Below are 15,717 nucleotides of genomic sequence, written 5' to 3'. Positions count from 1 at the left end.
GATTTAGACGATTGTTCAGAAGGTGGTTCAACCGAAATGGACATTCCATCCTTCCTCTCACTGAAGTGAGACCTGTTAGCGAACTTATATTTTGAATGACGCGCTACATTTCCGGACATAGAAAAGATGGCTAGAGAAATTGCATGCCGTATGAGCAGTACTTGTGAATAGCTAGTTTAGATTTTTCTTCTTTTCATTCACTTAGCGTTTTGGGCCCTAAGTGTGGCAAGCGGACTCAATGCGCGCTCTGCCGGGATTACGGATGGCGTGATGCCGATGTCGGTATACTGACATACGTCCTCCTGTCTGCCTTCCATGTGCAGTCTCTTGGCACTTTAATTCAGACTGTGTTGGCCTCTCCATGACAGTACAAAGAGGCCCTAGAGATGGCAAAAGAGTTTATTATGCTGTACACTTATGATTTCGATGCTTTTAGGTAAATATGGATATGAGATGGTATATAGCTTACTTCTTTCTTACATGAAATTATGATTCTGTGGTCTCCTTTGCACAGGCAGAAACAACTTGATGACATATTGGTATTAGCAAAACAGTTTCATGAGACAACTGATCCCATATTTGACTGGCTGTCAGCCACAGAGAAAAAATTGTCAAATTCAGAGCCAATTGGAACTCAAACAGTAAAAATTCAGCAGCAGATCTTACGCCACAAGGTACGACTAGTGGGGAGGTCAGCATTTGGATATGCAGTAGGATTCTAGGCAGTAATGTTGGTGACATTATGCAGATCTTTATTTTATGTGTGTTTTTATTTGTATGTTACCTGTAACAGCATTTGTTTTACACCTGTTCTTTTTCATTTACAATTTTACATTTTATATCATTTGTTTATTTATGTCATTTCATTTTTTGTTTCATTTTTATTAATTTTGTTTACTTGTGTTTTGTTTTTATTTTCCTGTCCTTTTGGTGTGTTTCTTCTGGGTTATTTCCAGAGTCTAGAGGATGACGTTACAGTCCATGGGACTGATGTGCATGAAGTCAGCAGGCTAGTAGACTGTCTTTCTGCCCTCTGCTGTAGAGCCGAGCGTGATAGGCTGTCACAGAGACTAGATTTCTTGCATGCTCGGTACAGTGAGGTGCAGGATCTGTGCAGCAGAAAAGGTGCTTTGCTGGGGCAAGCTTTGAGCAATGCCAGGCTGTTCGGGGAGGACGAAGTGGAAGTCCTGAACTGGCTGGCGGAAGTAGAGGATAAACTAAGCTCTGTCTCTGTGAAGGATTACAAGTTGGACATCCTGCAGATGCAGCACTCAAACCAAATGGTACCCACATTTACATTCATTCTTTATTTTGTTGTCATTTATCTTGTTTTATATCATTTTCCATATCATTTCAATTATTGCACATTCTTAAATATCTTTTAGGTTAATTATTATCATAAGTTGGTTCACTTGCCTACACTAGTACGGAGTGTGAGTGTGCCCATTTCATGGTTCTTACAAGCTGTAACTGGTCTGGAGGAGAGCCTTCTGACCTGAGATTTTTTGGAACTATACGATTACATCGTTCTAGGAGGCTTTGCTCTTACCAGTTGCACTGTAAAAATCTTTTTGGTGCCAGTGCTGACCCACTTGTTAGGATAATTAGTCCTAATGCAGCTGCACAGTCACCTAGAAGATACCAGCAGTAATCAGTGCCATCAGCTACACAGTAATCCATTAGTGTATAACCATATTGACAATCTCGTATGCTGCTAGTAAACTGGCACTCTCGAGTCTGTTACTAATGGAATAGTCACTGGCAAGCGCTTAACATATGATAGAAGATCACACAGAAATTCTATGTTGACAACTAACACAGGCTTTTTACACTGATATATAGGCTTATGTTTTGAGGTTTTTATTTTTCTATAGAACATTCTGTATTTCCTACATTTATTTAAGCAAGTTTTTCAATGTGGTGTTTTTGACATGTCCTCCTCGTTGCCAATAGTGGGTGGGGGGATATGTAGGGAAATTATTGCACAAAAAGGTAAATACTGTATGTACAAAAGTGCTGCAACTGGTAGGAACCATTTAAATCCTTGTTAGTAAAGATTGGAAGATTGGCTGCTGTGGGTTACAGCACTTGTGCACATTTCTATGGTCCACCATTTAGTCTCAGGAAAGCAGATAAGAGAACCATGGGTAGTTGTGGTTCTGCCAATTACTGTAAGCTCCACTTAGAATATAAGAAAGGGCATGCTTTTCCAGTGACCTAAATGGCGGGGGGGGGGTTATAGATTTTTACAGTGCATGTGACATTATTAATCTATGGCTGCATTGTACCATGATTCTCATTGTGGTAAAAAGAAAACCAACTATTTTCTCTTTTTTTAACATCCAGGATATATGGCAATGGCTGTCTTTATTTCTACTTTGTATGCTAACCTTTCAGTTTCAATAAATACTCTGCCCTGTTTATTTCATAATTCCCTGAAACTTCTTACACCTTTGTTAATTACTCATGACTCTTTTCTGCAGAAAGATCCAAATAAATATTTACCATACAATGCCCCCTATATCTTTAGAGGGATACATATGATATCCTGGCAGACGGGATGCCGGCCGTCACTATACCGACAGCGGCATCCTGTCTGCCTTGTGGGCTCGCTGCGCTCACCACACATCGGGCCCGGTGGCTCACTTCGCTCGCCACAGTTCCTATTTCCACGAATATCAAGCGATTGGTGGGAATCCGTGTGCTGGTATTTCACCGGCTGTCAGGATTCTGGCTTCGATCTCCTGATCGCCGGGTTCCCGACAGCCGGTATAGTGACTCCATCCCTCTTTATAAAAGCACTGTTAGCCTATTATTTATATTTTAGATTCAACTAATTTTAATCATAATTGCTACTACTTTTACACAGTTACCATCTGCGTAGTTACCTTTACACATTGCCTGCTACTCTCCACTACTTCCACACAATGCCAGCTGCTCACCACTACCTTCATACTGTAGATGAGCTAAATCACTGCATAGTTTTATCTGCTTCAAGTTTGACAGAGGAACAGACCATTTGACAAGAGGTGCAAGGTCTGAAGTTGAATATTCCATTTTGCGGTGGAATTTATACTCTAAGAATAGATCGGAGACTGGTCAGTTCATTCCACTGTGTATGCTGGACTTGGAGCGTGATTTCACCATGGAAATGTGTATAAATTTTGTTTTTGAAGGAAAATATCAGCTTCTACTGTTTGGCTACTGCCCTCAACCTTCACACTGTGCCAGCAGCTTAACATACCATCAAATAGTCACTACATTCACATAGTGCCAACTGTTCAACATTACCTTCACTGCACATGCTAATTTCCATTAACTTCCTATCCACTTATGCTACTTTCATGTGAAGGTATTGATGAGTATTTGCTGCTGAACTGCTTACAACTGCCTTCACACCACGCCAGCTGTTGGACCCTACCGTCACACAGCACTAGCTACAGGCCGCTGGTGTCACACTGCGTCAGCTGCGGGCCCCTGGTGTCACACTGCACCAGCATCTGGCCCCTACCATCACACTGCGCCAGCTGCTAGTCCTTGTCTTATCATTACCTAATCACCTCTAATCAACATCATAACATAAAAACAAGTGACACTAGTATATGAAAACTTGAGTAAAATCTTTATACAGACTAACTTCTTATATTGGTTTAGGCGGAGATGTACTAAGCAGTGAAAAGAGTGGAGAAGTTGCCCATGGCAACCAATCAGCTGCCCTGTGTCACTTTATAATATGCAAATTATAAAAGTTACTTCCGTGCTGATTGGTTGCCATGGGCAACTTCTCCGTTGGCTCTCTTCTCCACTCTTCACTGCTAAGTACATCTCCCCTTGTCACTTAGCTGTCTGTGCCAAGTTCCTATGTTTACCAGGAAAGTAAAGACCTGTTGTCTTTCTACCTTGATGTCCTGGTCTAATGAACTTTTTTATATCACGCAGACCCTAAGTGAAGAAATTATCAACAGAAAGAGACATGTGGATCAGGCTGTTAAAAATGGTCAGGCTCTGCTAAAGCAGACGACAGGTAATGTACATTCTCACTTTGCGATTTAACATACATTCGTCTGACAATAAAACTGTGCATTGATGTGTTAATATTAGTGCTGTTGTGATTTATATTTATTTATTTATTAACAGTTTCTTATATAGCGCAGCATATTCTGTTGCGCTTTACAATTAGAAAAACAGTAATAGAACAAAACTGGGTAAAAACAGACAGGCATAGAGGTAGGAAGGCCCTGCTTGCAAAATTACAATCTATTGCTTTCAAACTATAGGAGAGGAGGTGCTGCTGATCCAGGAGAAGTTGGATGGCATCAAGACCCGTTACTCTGAAATTACAGCATCCAGTGGGAAAGCTCTGCGAACCCTGGAGCAAGCCCTGCAGCTGGCCAGCAAGTTCCAGACTACTCACGATGAGCTGACTAGTTGGCTGGGACGGGTAGAGGAGGAACTGGCTCAGTCAAGCAAGCAGTCTCGTGCTGGAGATCAAATTCCGCAATTCCAGCAGCGGCAAAAGGTGAGAAACCATTAATTAAAATTATAACTATATACTTGAAATAATGGGGCAGATGTATTAACCTGGAGGAGGCATAAGAAAGTGATAAACCAGTGATAAATGCAAGGTGATAAAGGCAGCAGCCAATCATCTCCTAACTGTTAATTTACATATTGGAGCTGATTGGCTGGTGTGTTTATCACCTTGCACAGATCACTGGTTTATCACTTCCTTATGCCTTCTCCAGGTTAATACATCTGCCCCAATGTGGCTAGTTGATAACCCATGTAATACATACCTAACAACAATTGTTTGACAAACTTTTATTTATTTTATTCCAGGAACTAAAAAAGGAGGCCATGGAATATCGTATTGTTCTCGACACTATAAACGAGGTGGGCAGTGCCCTGCTGGAGCTGGTACCCTGGAGGGCTCGAGAGGGTCTAGATAAACTTGTCTCAGAAGCAAATGAGCAGTATAGATCAGTCAGTGCCACCATCGGACACAGGGTGGATCAGATAGATGCTGCCATTCAAAGATCACAACAGGTAATGAAACATTAGGAGACTTACAGTACATCATCTAACTCCCTGCTCTCTGTAAATGATTTACTTTTACCTGAGAACAGTATGTATAAAGAAATTTGGGGAGGTTTATGTTGTGGGGTTTTTTTATACTGCAAACTGTCCTGTCATTTCCAACTTCCTTCTTTCCATATCTGTAGTGTCCTCCCAGTGCTAATAAGATCCACAGAACAATTTACTTTTGCAGAAGAAATTTGAACAGGGCGTGGCCTCGGGTGTTGGTAGCATTTGATTGGATGGCTACTTAGCCCACCCTGTCATGTGCCCTGAAAATGTATACACCCCCTTAGATAAGTTTACCATTTGTGATAAGCCTGTTCTTGTTCATTTTAGCAAGTAGGTAAAATAGATTTAAAATCGTAATTTCAAATATCTTCTTGAAGTTTTCTTGGCCTGATTTAACATTTATTCTGGTACAACTGCATTTAGCGTCTGTATAACTTTGTCTCCCCATCATAACAATGTAGAGGAGGTGTGAGGTCTATTATCCAGCTCTTGACTTGTTGTTTGGAAAGCCATTCATAAAATATACTTATGTATATTGAAAAATGGCCTCTGTTTTATCACACAATGCTCACGAAATTGTGTAGATGATCTCCTTATGGTGACTGTAGTAGAGGTGCTCAATGATAATATCTGTGTGTATATGGCCCAATCACAAAACAGTAATTCATTTGTTTCTTTCTGGTTTTCAAAACTGTCAGGATGAAGGGATTCTAGATACAAGGTCTCAATTCCTATGATACGTATTGAGGCCCATACACACTAGAATATTTTTTTACATCAGTTTGAGCTATAACAACGGTTTTGAACAATCTATTGTTCAAATGGTCTAGTATGTACACAGCGAACGATGTGCGCACCCGTGGTCATCCCGTGGTCATTTGAAGCGGGTCGTCAGTCGTCCATGCATGCAGCTCAGTCCCCTCAATCCCAGCAGAGCAGATCGATTGTAAAATCGCTCAGTGTGTACACTCAATCTCGTTTGTCAGGGAGTTCAAGGGAAATCGTTCATATTCCTAATTTTTTAGTTGGTTCATCTTTCACATGTTTCAAGTCTTCTGGTGTGTATGGGTGATGTCACCTCGCTTGTCTTAAACTATGCCATAGCTTTGACTTCCTCCATTTTCTTTTCAAGGATGTATATGCACATTACTGTTACAATACTTAGGGGGGGTAACCAATTAGCCACAAAAAATTGGGGGTTTTCGTGATATTTTTTTTTTTATTGACGATCCCCCCGTGCTATCCATTTAGCAATTGTATGTTTTAAAAATAATCCTACCCTTGACAGCATTAATGATTAAAGTTTCAATCTTCAAAAATAACTGTGTCTTTTTAAGACACAGAAAAAGAGCAAAAAAATATATCATACAGTTAAGTCTGATAATAATGTAGTAATAATGTGAACACGAGACTAGCTTCATATCTTTTACAGTTTATGATATAGACTTTATGTAGAATGTAAACCTTGCAATGTGTTTGGATAATAAAACTTCGGTATCAAACACAAGTGAGTCAGTCCTATAAAATAAAAGGCAAACACTGCTCCTCACCTCTATGGGGGAAATTCAAGTGTTTTGCATGCCTACGGCTACTAGATGGTGCCGACAGAGCAATTCAAGTGTTGCGCTGTTCGGCCACTTTAAAGCTACCGGTGCTGACATTACTGTTATGTTGTTCCATCATTTTAACGCGCAGGTAGCTAGTCATGTAATAAAGTATCCAGCACTACTGGTCAGTTAAATCCAGCTTAGCCCAGGGGTGATATACATGGCTTTGCAGTTTTCTGCTTCATATTTAATTGCTTTTTATTTTACATTTCTGCAGGCTAAGTTTCAGTGTATGTCACTGTATGTGTTCAAGTTCTATTTGCTATATCTTTATTATGTATCTATTAAGTGCTTAAGAATCCCTTATGTGTCTGATGGGCACTGGCCTGTGGTCATGTTTGGCCACAGCTCGCCTAGTTTTTTCAGTATTGTATGTGCAGCTTTTGCATGCTTAATGTCTGTGTTGTCTACCATTTTGAAGGTATAATGTGCTCGTTCCTAAACAGTTAAAATTATTGGTTCAGCCAACAAAATGGCTTACTTGGCTGTGTATAGATTAAACATATAACATGATTGTTCACCTTCAGAAAGTTGTAGGATATTTCCTTAGTTTAGCCACCTGCATGTTGTTTCAAATTATTGTGTTTTGCTTTGACTTCTTCCTCTGCAATTCCATCCCATGTCTTTTCATAATCTAGGGTTGTTTCATTTGCTTTGTGCTTGGATACCATCCAAGTCTGCTTTCTGCATATAATTTTATCTAGTATGTGGACCAATATTTTATCACTTCAAAGGGCAACAGCAATGTACAACTCTGTATAGCTGGTATAAAGATAGAACATGGTATTTACTAAATTCAGCAGGCTGATGCACAAATTAACACATCCATGGAGTCATCTGAAGGTGAACAACCCTTTTTAAAAGCATATGGAAACCGTGATTTGTGTGTTTGCCACTGTTTAATCCAGCTACAAGCTGTCACTGTTCAACGTGTCCGCAATGTGTGTGCTTCATTGTCCTACTTCGTCTTTGCTCCTTTCCTGGCAGTATGAGCAAGCTGCTGACGCAGAGTTAGCCTGGGTGACTGAGACCAGGAGAAAACTTTTGGCACTGGGGCCGATCTGTTTGGAGCAGGATCAGACCACAGCCCAGCTCCAGGTGCAAAAGGTATTACTACTGCTTAACTATCGATGTGCATGTGAAACGTTTACGGTAAAATGTACAGTTCTGCTGATCTATTCTCTTCAGTCGTGATATAAATGAAAATGTTTTATATTGTCAGTATAAGGCATTTTGAGGGGTTTTTTTTAAGTCCAGTCGACAAATTTAATGACAATGCAGCTTAAATAACAAGTCTGCTTTTTGTCTGAGCTGGTAATTTATGCTCTTGTACTTCTTATTAACCTGTAAACTTGTGCTGTAGATAAAATGTGCTATAATGTAACCAGAGCTCAGTGACTTTCCTTTCGTACGATGATGCATAGCTGCACTTTCCAATGTACACAACATGTTCTAGTACCTCAGATGATTAATCCAGTATTGTTACTGCGCAGGCATTCTCTGTAGATATTATCCGCCACAAGGATTCTATTGATGAACTGGTTGGCACCCATGAAGAGATCCTAGGTACATGTGGGGATGAACAGAAAGCCACTTTACAAGTAAGTGTGATATTACAAAGTGACCTTCTGCTTAATAACTGTGATTGCTGGATTTATTGAGGCAAGTGTCTGCGTTTTCTTGCAGGAGAAAACAAAGCTTCTGCTGCAGCAGTATGATGATGTGAGCCACCTAAACTCCGAGCGGTCTGCACGCCTGGAGCGTGCCCATGTGCTTGTGGGGCAGTTCTGGGAAACTTATGAAGAATTAAATCCTTGGATTGATGAAATGCAGACCATGATTTCCCAGCTGCCACCTCCTGCTGTTGATCATGAGATGCTCCGACAGCAACAAGAAGAAATAAGGGTAAGTTATACACCTTGCAGACTCATTTTCTACCCATCAGTCTTCATGCTGTACAAGCTATTTATAAGACATTTAATAGTTTTGTTTGATTTCCCAAGGCACAGGGCAGCAATTACGCCAGTCATATCTCCTACATTGCAGGTCCCATTCAGTGCTGACCCACTGTAACTTTCCACATATGAAGTTTGTTCTCTTACCAGAGTGAACCAAATATTTCACGCTAACTGCTTTGCTAAAATTGCAGGAAATAAGGGAATCCGTGTCTGAGCACAAACCTCACATTGACAAACTGCTGAAGATTGGGCCACACCTGTGTGATCTGAATCCTGAAGAAGGGGCAGCTGTGCAGGAGAAGTACAAAAAAGCAGAAGAGTTGTATCTGAGAATTAAAGAGGATGTGCGAAAGATGGCAATGGCACTGGATGATGCACTAGCACAGGCATCTCAGGTATATGCCCTCAGTTTCTGCTGCTACTTTATTTGTTCTCCTTTGGCATAGAAGAGCAGTCCACATGTCCGTAGCACAGGCTCTGCATGGCTTGTGGAAAACATTTTGCTTACAGCCTTAGCAGGACCTATTGTATGCAGATTTATATGGTGGTTGTTGTTTTCTAGTATACAGATCAACCATTTATCCCAGGCATTCCCAACCACGGTCCTCAAGGCACATCTACAGTGCAAGTTTTAGTGATATCCAGGCTTCAGCACAGATGGTTAAATCAAAATAAATGAGGATACTAAGGAAGTCACCTGTGTTCAAGCCTGGATATCACTAAAACCAGGACTGTTAGTGTGCCTTGAGGACCGTAGTTGGGAAACACTGATTTATCCTGTAGCAGTAAACTTACAGCCAGTGGGTTATGTTATACCAGTAGCAAGAGGGCCCCTCCTCCCTAAAGCACACCAATTTCCCTTCTCATTTATTTGCACTTATTTAGGTTTATGCTATTAGAGGGACACCATCAGCCCAGTCTTATAGCAGAGTTCCACACTCCATCTTTTGTCCCTAACCAAATCAGGAGAATCCTAAGCTACCAGGGTGATCTACCCAGCCTTCCCAAAGATCACAAGCCCGTACTCGTGCTTCTCAATGTTTCATAGGTCAGAAGAGTTCCTTCCTTACGCAGAATAAACCCAAAAAGTTATTTGGTTGTCCAAAGAGCTCCTTTTTCTCCATGGCCATCACCTAAAGAAGTAGTACTCCAGCCCCTGGGCTCCTAGACTGGAGAGCTATAAAGCTTGTTGAGAAGTGATACATTCTCCCAACCATTGGATAGAACCTAGGGACATGGAAGCGGTTGGTGCCCGTTTCCTCTTTGCTGACTCCTGGTTGCACACCATGTCTGACCCCTGCTATTCACCATAGTCATTCAGGTATATTGGATGACTTTTTCTTTTTATATCGAGCTCCTTCTGAATAGTTTCTTCCTCTTTTGCACTCCCAGATATGCCAGAGTACAGAAATGCTTTCCATTACATCACATAAGGGCTGGTGGGCATGCTGTCATCTGCCCTACTGCGGGTCATCAGATCAGAGTTTTAACTCCAATCTCTTATCATCCATGATTTCTCTAACGTCCTAAGTGGATGCTGGGGACTCCGTAAGGACCATGGGGAATAGCGGCTCCGCAGGAGACTGGGCACATCTAAAGAAAGCTTTAGGACTAACTGGTGTGCACTGGCTCCTCCCCCTATGACCCTCCTCCAAGCCTCAGTTAGATTTCTGTGCCCGACGAGAAGGGTGCACACTAGGGGCTCTCCTGAGCTTCTTAGTGAAAGTTTTAGTTTAGGTTTGTTATTTTCAGTGAGACCTGCTGGCAACAGGCTCACTGCATCGAGGGACTAAGGGGAGAAGAAGCGAACTCACCTGCGTGCAGAGTGGATTGGGCTTCTTGGCTACTGGACATTAGCTCCAGAGGGACGATCACAGGCCCAGCCTGGATGGGTCCCGGAGCCGCGCCGCCGGCCCCCTTACAGAGCCAGAAGAGCGAAGAGGTCCGGAAAAATCGGCGGCAGAAGACGTTCCTGTCTTCAATAAGGTAGCGCACAGCACTGCAGCTGTGCGCCATTGCTCTCAGCACACTTCATACTCCGGTCACTGAGGGTGCAGGGCGCTGGGGGGGGCGCCCTGAGACGCAATAAAACATGATAAAAATACCTTACATGGCAAAAAATACATCACATATAGCTCCTGGGCTATATGGATGCATTTAACCCCTGCCAGAATATACAGAAAAACGGGTGATAAGGCCGCCGAAAAGGGGGCGGAGCCTATCTCCTCAGCACACTGGCGCCATTTTCCCTCACAGCTCAGTTGGAGGGAAGCTCCCTGGCTCTTCCCTGCAGTCACTACACTACAGAAAGGGTAAAAAAAAAGAGAGGGGGGCACTAATTAGGCGCAGTATTAAAACATACAGCAGCTATAAGGGGAAAAACACTTATATAAGGTTATCCCTGTATATATATATATAGCGCTCTGGTGTGTGCTGGCATACTCTCCCTCTGTCTCCCCAAAGGGCTAGTGGGGTCCTGTCCTCTATCAGAGCATTCCCTGTGTGTGTGCTGTGTGTCGGTACGTTTGTGTCGACATGTATGAGGAGAAAAATTATGTGGAGACGGAGCAGAGTGTCTGTAACAGTGATGTCACCACCTAGGGGGTCGACACCTGAGTGGATGTACTGTTGAAAATTACGTGACAGTGTCAGCTCTGTATAAAAAAACAAAAAAAAAAACAGTGGTTGACATGAGACAGCCGGCTACTCAGCTTGTGCCTGTCCAGACGTCTCATAGGCCGTCAGGGGCTCTAAAGCGCCCGTTACCTCAGATGGCAGATACAGACGCCGACACGGATACTGACTACTGTGTCGACGGTGAAGAGACAACCGTGATTTCCAGTAGGGCCACACGTTACATGATTGAGACAATGGAAAATGTTTTATACATTTCTGATAATACGAGTACCACCAAAAAGGGGTATTATGTTCGGTGAGGGAAAAACTACCTGTAGTTTTCCTGAATCTGAGAAATAAAATGAGGTGTGTGATGATGCGTGGGTTTCCCCCCGATAACAATTGATAATTTCTTAAAAAGTATTGGCTGTATACCCTTTCCCGCCAGAGGTTAGGGTGCGTTGGGAAACACCCCCTAGGGGGGATAAGGCGCTCACACGCTTGTAAGAACAAGGGCTCTACCCTCTCATGAGATGGCCGCCCTTAAGGATCCTGCTGATAGAAAGCAGGAGGGTATCCAAAAATGTATTCACACACATACTGGTGTTATACTGCGACCAGCAATCGCCTCAGCCTGGAGGTGCAGTGCTGGGTTGGCATGGTCGGATTCCCTGACTGGAAATATTGATATCCTAGATAAGGATAGTATATTATTGCCTATAGAGCATTTAAAAGATGCATTTCTATATATGCGTGATGCACAGCGGAATATTTGCCGACTGGCATCAAGTATAAGTGCGTTGTCCAATTCTACCAGTAAAATGGTCAGGTGATGCGGATTCCAAACGGCATTTGGAAGTATTGCCTTTGAAAGGGGACATTTGGGGTCGGTCTTTTAGACCTGGTGGCCACGGCAACAACTGGGAAATCCACGTTTGTACCCCAGGTCGCCTCTCAAAATAAGACGCCGTATTATCAGGCGCAGTCCTTTGTTGGCAAGCGGACAAAAGGTTCCTCTTTTCTGCTCGTGACAGAGGGAGAGGAAAAAGGCTGAAGAGATTACCCAGTTCCCAGGAACAAAAATCCTTTCCCGCCTCTGCAAAGCCCTCAGTATGACGCTAGGGCCTTACAAGCTCAGGCACGGTGGGGGCCCGTTCTCAATGAATTTCAGTGGGCTCACTCACAAGTAGACCCCTGGATCCTTCAGGTAATATCTCAAGGGTACATATTGAAATTCGAGACGTCTCCCCCTCGCCGTTTCCAAAAGTCGGCTTTACCGACGTCTCCCTCTGACAGGGAGGCAGTTTTGGAAGCCATTCACAAGCTGTATTCCCAGCAGGTGATAATCAAGGTACCCCTCCTGCAACAGGGAACGGGGTATTATTCCACACTATTGTGGTACCGAAGCCAGACGGCTCGGTGAGACCGATTCTAAATCTAAAATCTTTGAACACTTACATACAGAGGTTCAAATTCAAGATTGAGTCACTCAGAGCAGTGATTGCGAACCTGGAAGAAGGGGACTACATGATGTCTCGGGACATCAAGGATGCTTACCTTCATGTCAAAATTTACCCTTCTCACCAAGGGTACCTCAGGTTATGGTACAGAACTGTCACTATCAGTTCAGACGCTGCCGTAGGGATGGTCCACGGCACCCCGGGTCTTTACCAAGGTAATGGCCGAAATGATATCCCTTCGAAGGAAGGAAATTTTAGTTATCCCTTACTTGGACGATTCCCTGATAAGGGTAAGATCCAGGGAACAGTTGGAAGTCGGTGTAGCACTATCTCAGGTAGTGTTGCGGCAGCACGATTGGATTCTCAATATTCCAAAATCGCAGCTGGTTCCGACGACTTGTCTTCTGTTTCCTAGGGATGTTCCTGGACACAGTCCAGAAAAAAGGTGTTTCTCCCGGAAGAGAAAGCCAGGGAGTTATCCGAGCTAGTCAGGAACCTCCTAAAACCGAACCAAGTCTCAGTGCATCAATACACAAGGGTTCTGGGTAAAAATGGTGGCTTCCTACGAAGCAATCCCATTCGTTAGATTCCACGCAAGAACTTTCCAGTGGAACCTACTGGACAAATGGTCCGGGTCGCATTTTCAGATGCATCAGCGGATAACCCTGTCACCAAGGACAAGGGTATCCATCCTGTGGTGGTTGCAGAGTGCTCATCTTCTAGAGGGCCGCAGATTCGGCATTCAGGACTGGGTCCTGGTGACCACGGATGCCAGCCTGCGAGGCTGGGGAGCAGTCACACAGGGAAGGAATATCCAGGGCTTAGGGTCAAGCCTGGATACATCACTTCACATAAATATCCTGAAGCTAAGGGCCATTTACAATGCTCTAAGCTTAGCAAGACCTCTGCTTCAAGGTCAGCCGGTGTTGATCCAATCGGACAACATCATGGCAGTCACCCACGTAAACAGACAGGGTGGCACAAGAAACAGGAGGGCAATGGCAGAAGCTGCAGGGATTCTTCGCTGGGCGGAAAATCATGTGATAGCACTGTCAACAGTATTCATTCCGGGAGTGGACAACTGGGAAGCAGACTTCCTCAGCACGACCTCCACCCGGGAGACCACCCGGGAGAGTGGGGACTTCACCCAGAAGTCGTCCACATGATTAAAAAACTCGACAGGTATTGCGCCAGGTCAAGAGACCCTCAGGCAATAGTTGTAGACGCTCTGGTAACACCGTGGGTGTACCAGTCAGTGTATGTGTTCCCTCCTCTGCCTCTCATACCCAAGGTACTGAGATTGATAAGATGGAGAGGAGAAAGCACTATATTCGTGGCTCCGGATTGGCCAAGAAGGACTTGGTAACCGGAACTTCAAGAGATGCTCACGGAGGATCCGTGGCCTCTACCTCTAAGAAGGGACCTGCTCCAGCAAGGACCCTGTCTGTTCCAAGACTTACCGCGGCTGCGTTTGACGGCATGGCGGTTGAACGCCGGATCCTGAAGGAAAAAAGGCATTCCGGATGAAGTCATCCCTATCCTGATCAAAGCCAGGAAGGATGTAACCGCAAAAACATTATCACCGCAATTGGCGAAAATATGTTGCGTGGTGCGAGGCCAGTAAGGCCCGACGGAGGAAATTCAACTGGGTCGATTCCTACATTTCCTGCAAACAGGAGTATCTATGGGCCTGAAATTGGGGTCCATTAAGGTTCAAATTTCGGCCCTGTCAATTTTCTTCCAAAAAGAACTAGCTTCAGTCCCTGAAGTTCAGACGTTTGTAAAAGGGGTACTGCATATACAGCCTCCTTTTGTGCCTCCAGTGGCACTTTGGGATCTCAATGTAGTTTTGGGTTCCAAAAGTCACATTGGTTTGAACCACTTAAATCTGTGGAGTTAAAATATCTCACATGAAAAGTGGTCATGCTGTTGGCCCTGGCCTGGGCCAGGCGCGTGTCAGAATTGGCGGCTTTATCCTGAAAAAGCCCTTATCTGATTTTCCATTCGGACAGGGCGGAATTGAGGACTCGTCCTCAGTTTCTCCCCAAGGTGGTTTCAGCGTCTCACCTGAACCAACCTATTGGTGGTGCCTGCGGCTACTAGGGACTTGGAGGCCTCCAAGTTGCTAGACGTTGTCAGTGCCCTGAAAATATATGTTTCCAGGACGGCTGGAGTCAGGAAATCTGACTCGCTGTTTATCCTGTGTGCACCCAACAAGCTGGGTGCTCCTGCTTCTAAGCAGACTATTGCTCGTTGGATTTGTAGTACAATTCAGCTTGCACATTCTGTGGCAGGCCTGCCACAGCCAAAAATCTGTAAATGCCCACTCCACAAGGAAGGTGGGCTCATCTTGGGCGGCTGCCCGAGGGGTCTCGGCTTTACAACTTTGCCGAGCAGCTACTTGGTCAGGAGCAAATACGTTTGTAAAATTCTACAAAATTGATATCCTGGCTGAGGAGGACCTGGAGTTCTCTCATTTGGTGCTGCAGAGTCATCCGCACTCTCCCGCCCGTTTGGGAGCTTTGGTATAATCCCCATGGTCCTTACGGAGTCCCCAGCATCCACTTAGGACGTTAGAGAAAATAAGAATTTACTTACCGATAATTCTATTTCTCATAGGGGTATATGCAATAGCGGGCGAATTTCAAAAAAAGGCGAATTCCGGAACGTTTTCGCCTCAAAAAATCAATTCGCCTATGCAGTGCAGTACTTTTTCGCAAAAAAACGGACCGTCAAAATTCGCCTTTTCTCAATTCGCCTTTTTCCGCATTCGCCTTTTCTGCAATGGTACAGATGCTGCAATTCGCCTCCAGCATATTCAATTCAAGTTTGGAAATTCGCCTGCAGTGCTTTTAGACAGCAAATTCGCGATTTTCAATCCGCCACACTTTGGAGGGTGAAAACAAATAAAAAAAATTTAAACATGTTTTTTTTTGTGTTTTTTTTTTTTTGGAATAGCAGATCTATTTATATTAGAAGGGATTAGGT

At 43.7% G+C, this 15,717-nt stretch overlaps 1 protein-coding gene across 19 annotated transcripts in view; it reads left to right on the top strand.

Moving 5' to 3' along the window:
• The window catches only part of MACF1 (microtubule actin crosslinking factor 1), a 564,002-nt gene that overhangs the window by 402,518 nt on the left and 145,767 nt on the right, over window positions 1–15,717 (top strand). For 15 of the 19 annotated variants that reach the window (XM_063954106.1, XM_063954111.1, XM_063954117.1 and 12 more), the window contains 9 exons: window positions 515–674; window positions 957–1,283; window positions 3,940–4,024; window positions 4,278–4,519; window positions 4,840–5,046; window positions 7,683–7,802; window positions 8,189–8,296; window positions 8,382–8,600; window positions 8,845–9,048. In XM_063954106.1, the coding sequence (XP_063810176.1) occupies window positions 515–674; window positions 957–1,283; window positions 3,940–4,024; window positions 4,278–4,519; window positions 4,840–5,046; window positions 7,683–7,802; window positions 8,189–8,296; window positions 8,382–8,600; window positions 8,845–9,048 (1,672 nt within the window). The remainder of the gene's footprint in view (window positions 1–514; window positions 675–956; window positions 1,284–3,939; window positions 4,025–4,277; window positions 4,520–4,839; window positions 5,047–7,682; window positions 7,803–8,188; window positions 8,297–8,381; window positions 8,601–8,844; window positions 9,049–15,717) is intronic. The other 4 variants (XM_063954121.1, XM_063954124.1, XM_063954118.1 and 1 more) reach the window with 2 other exon arrangements.

Source organism: Pseudophryne corroboree, chromosome 2, assembly GCF_028390025.1.
Source record: "Pseudophryne corroboree isolate aPseCor3 chromosome 2, aPseCor3.hap2, whole genome shotgun sequence".
In the NCBI taxonomy this organism is placed as follows: Eukaryota; Metazoa; Chordata; class Amphibia; order Anura; family Myobatrachidae; genus Pseudophryne; species Pseudophryne corroboree.
Note: the sequence above shows the minus strand (reverse complement) of the source record. Positions and strands in the feature narration are given on the sequence as shown.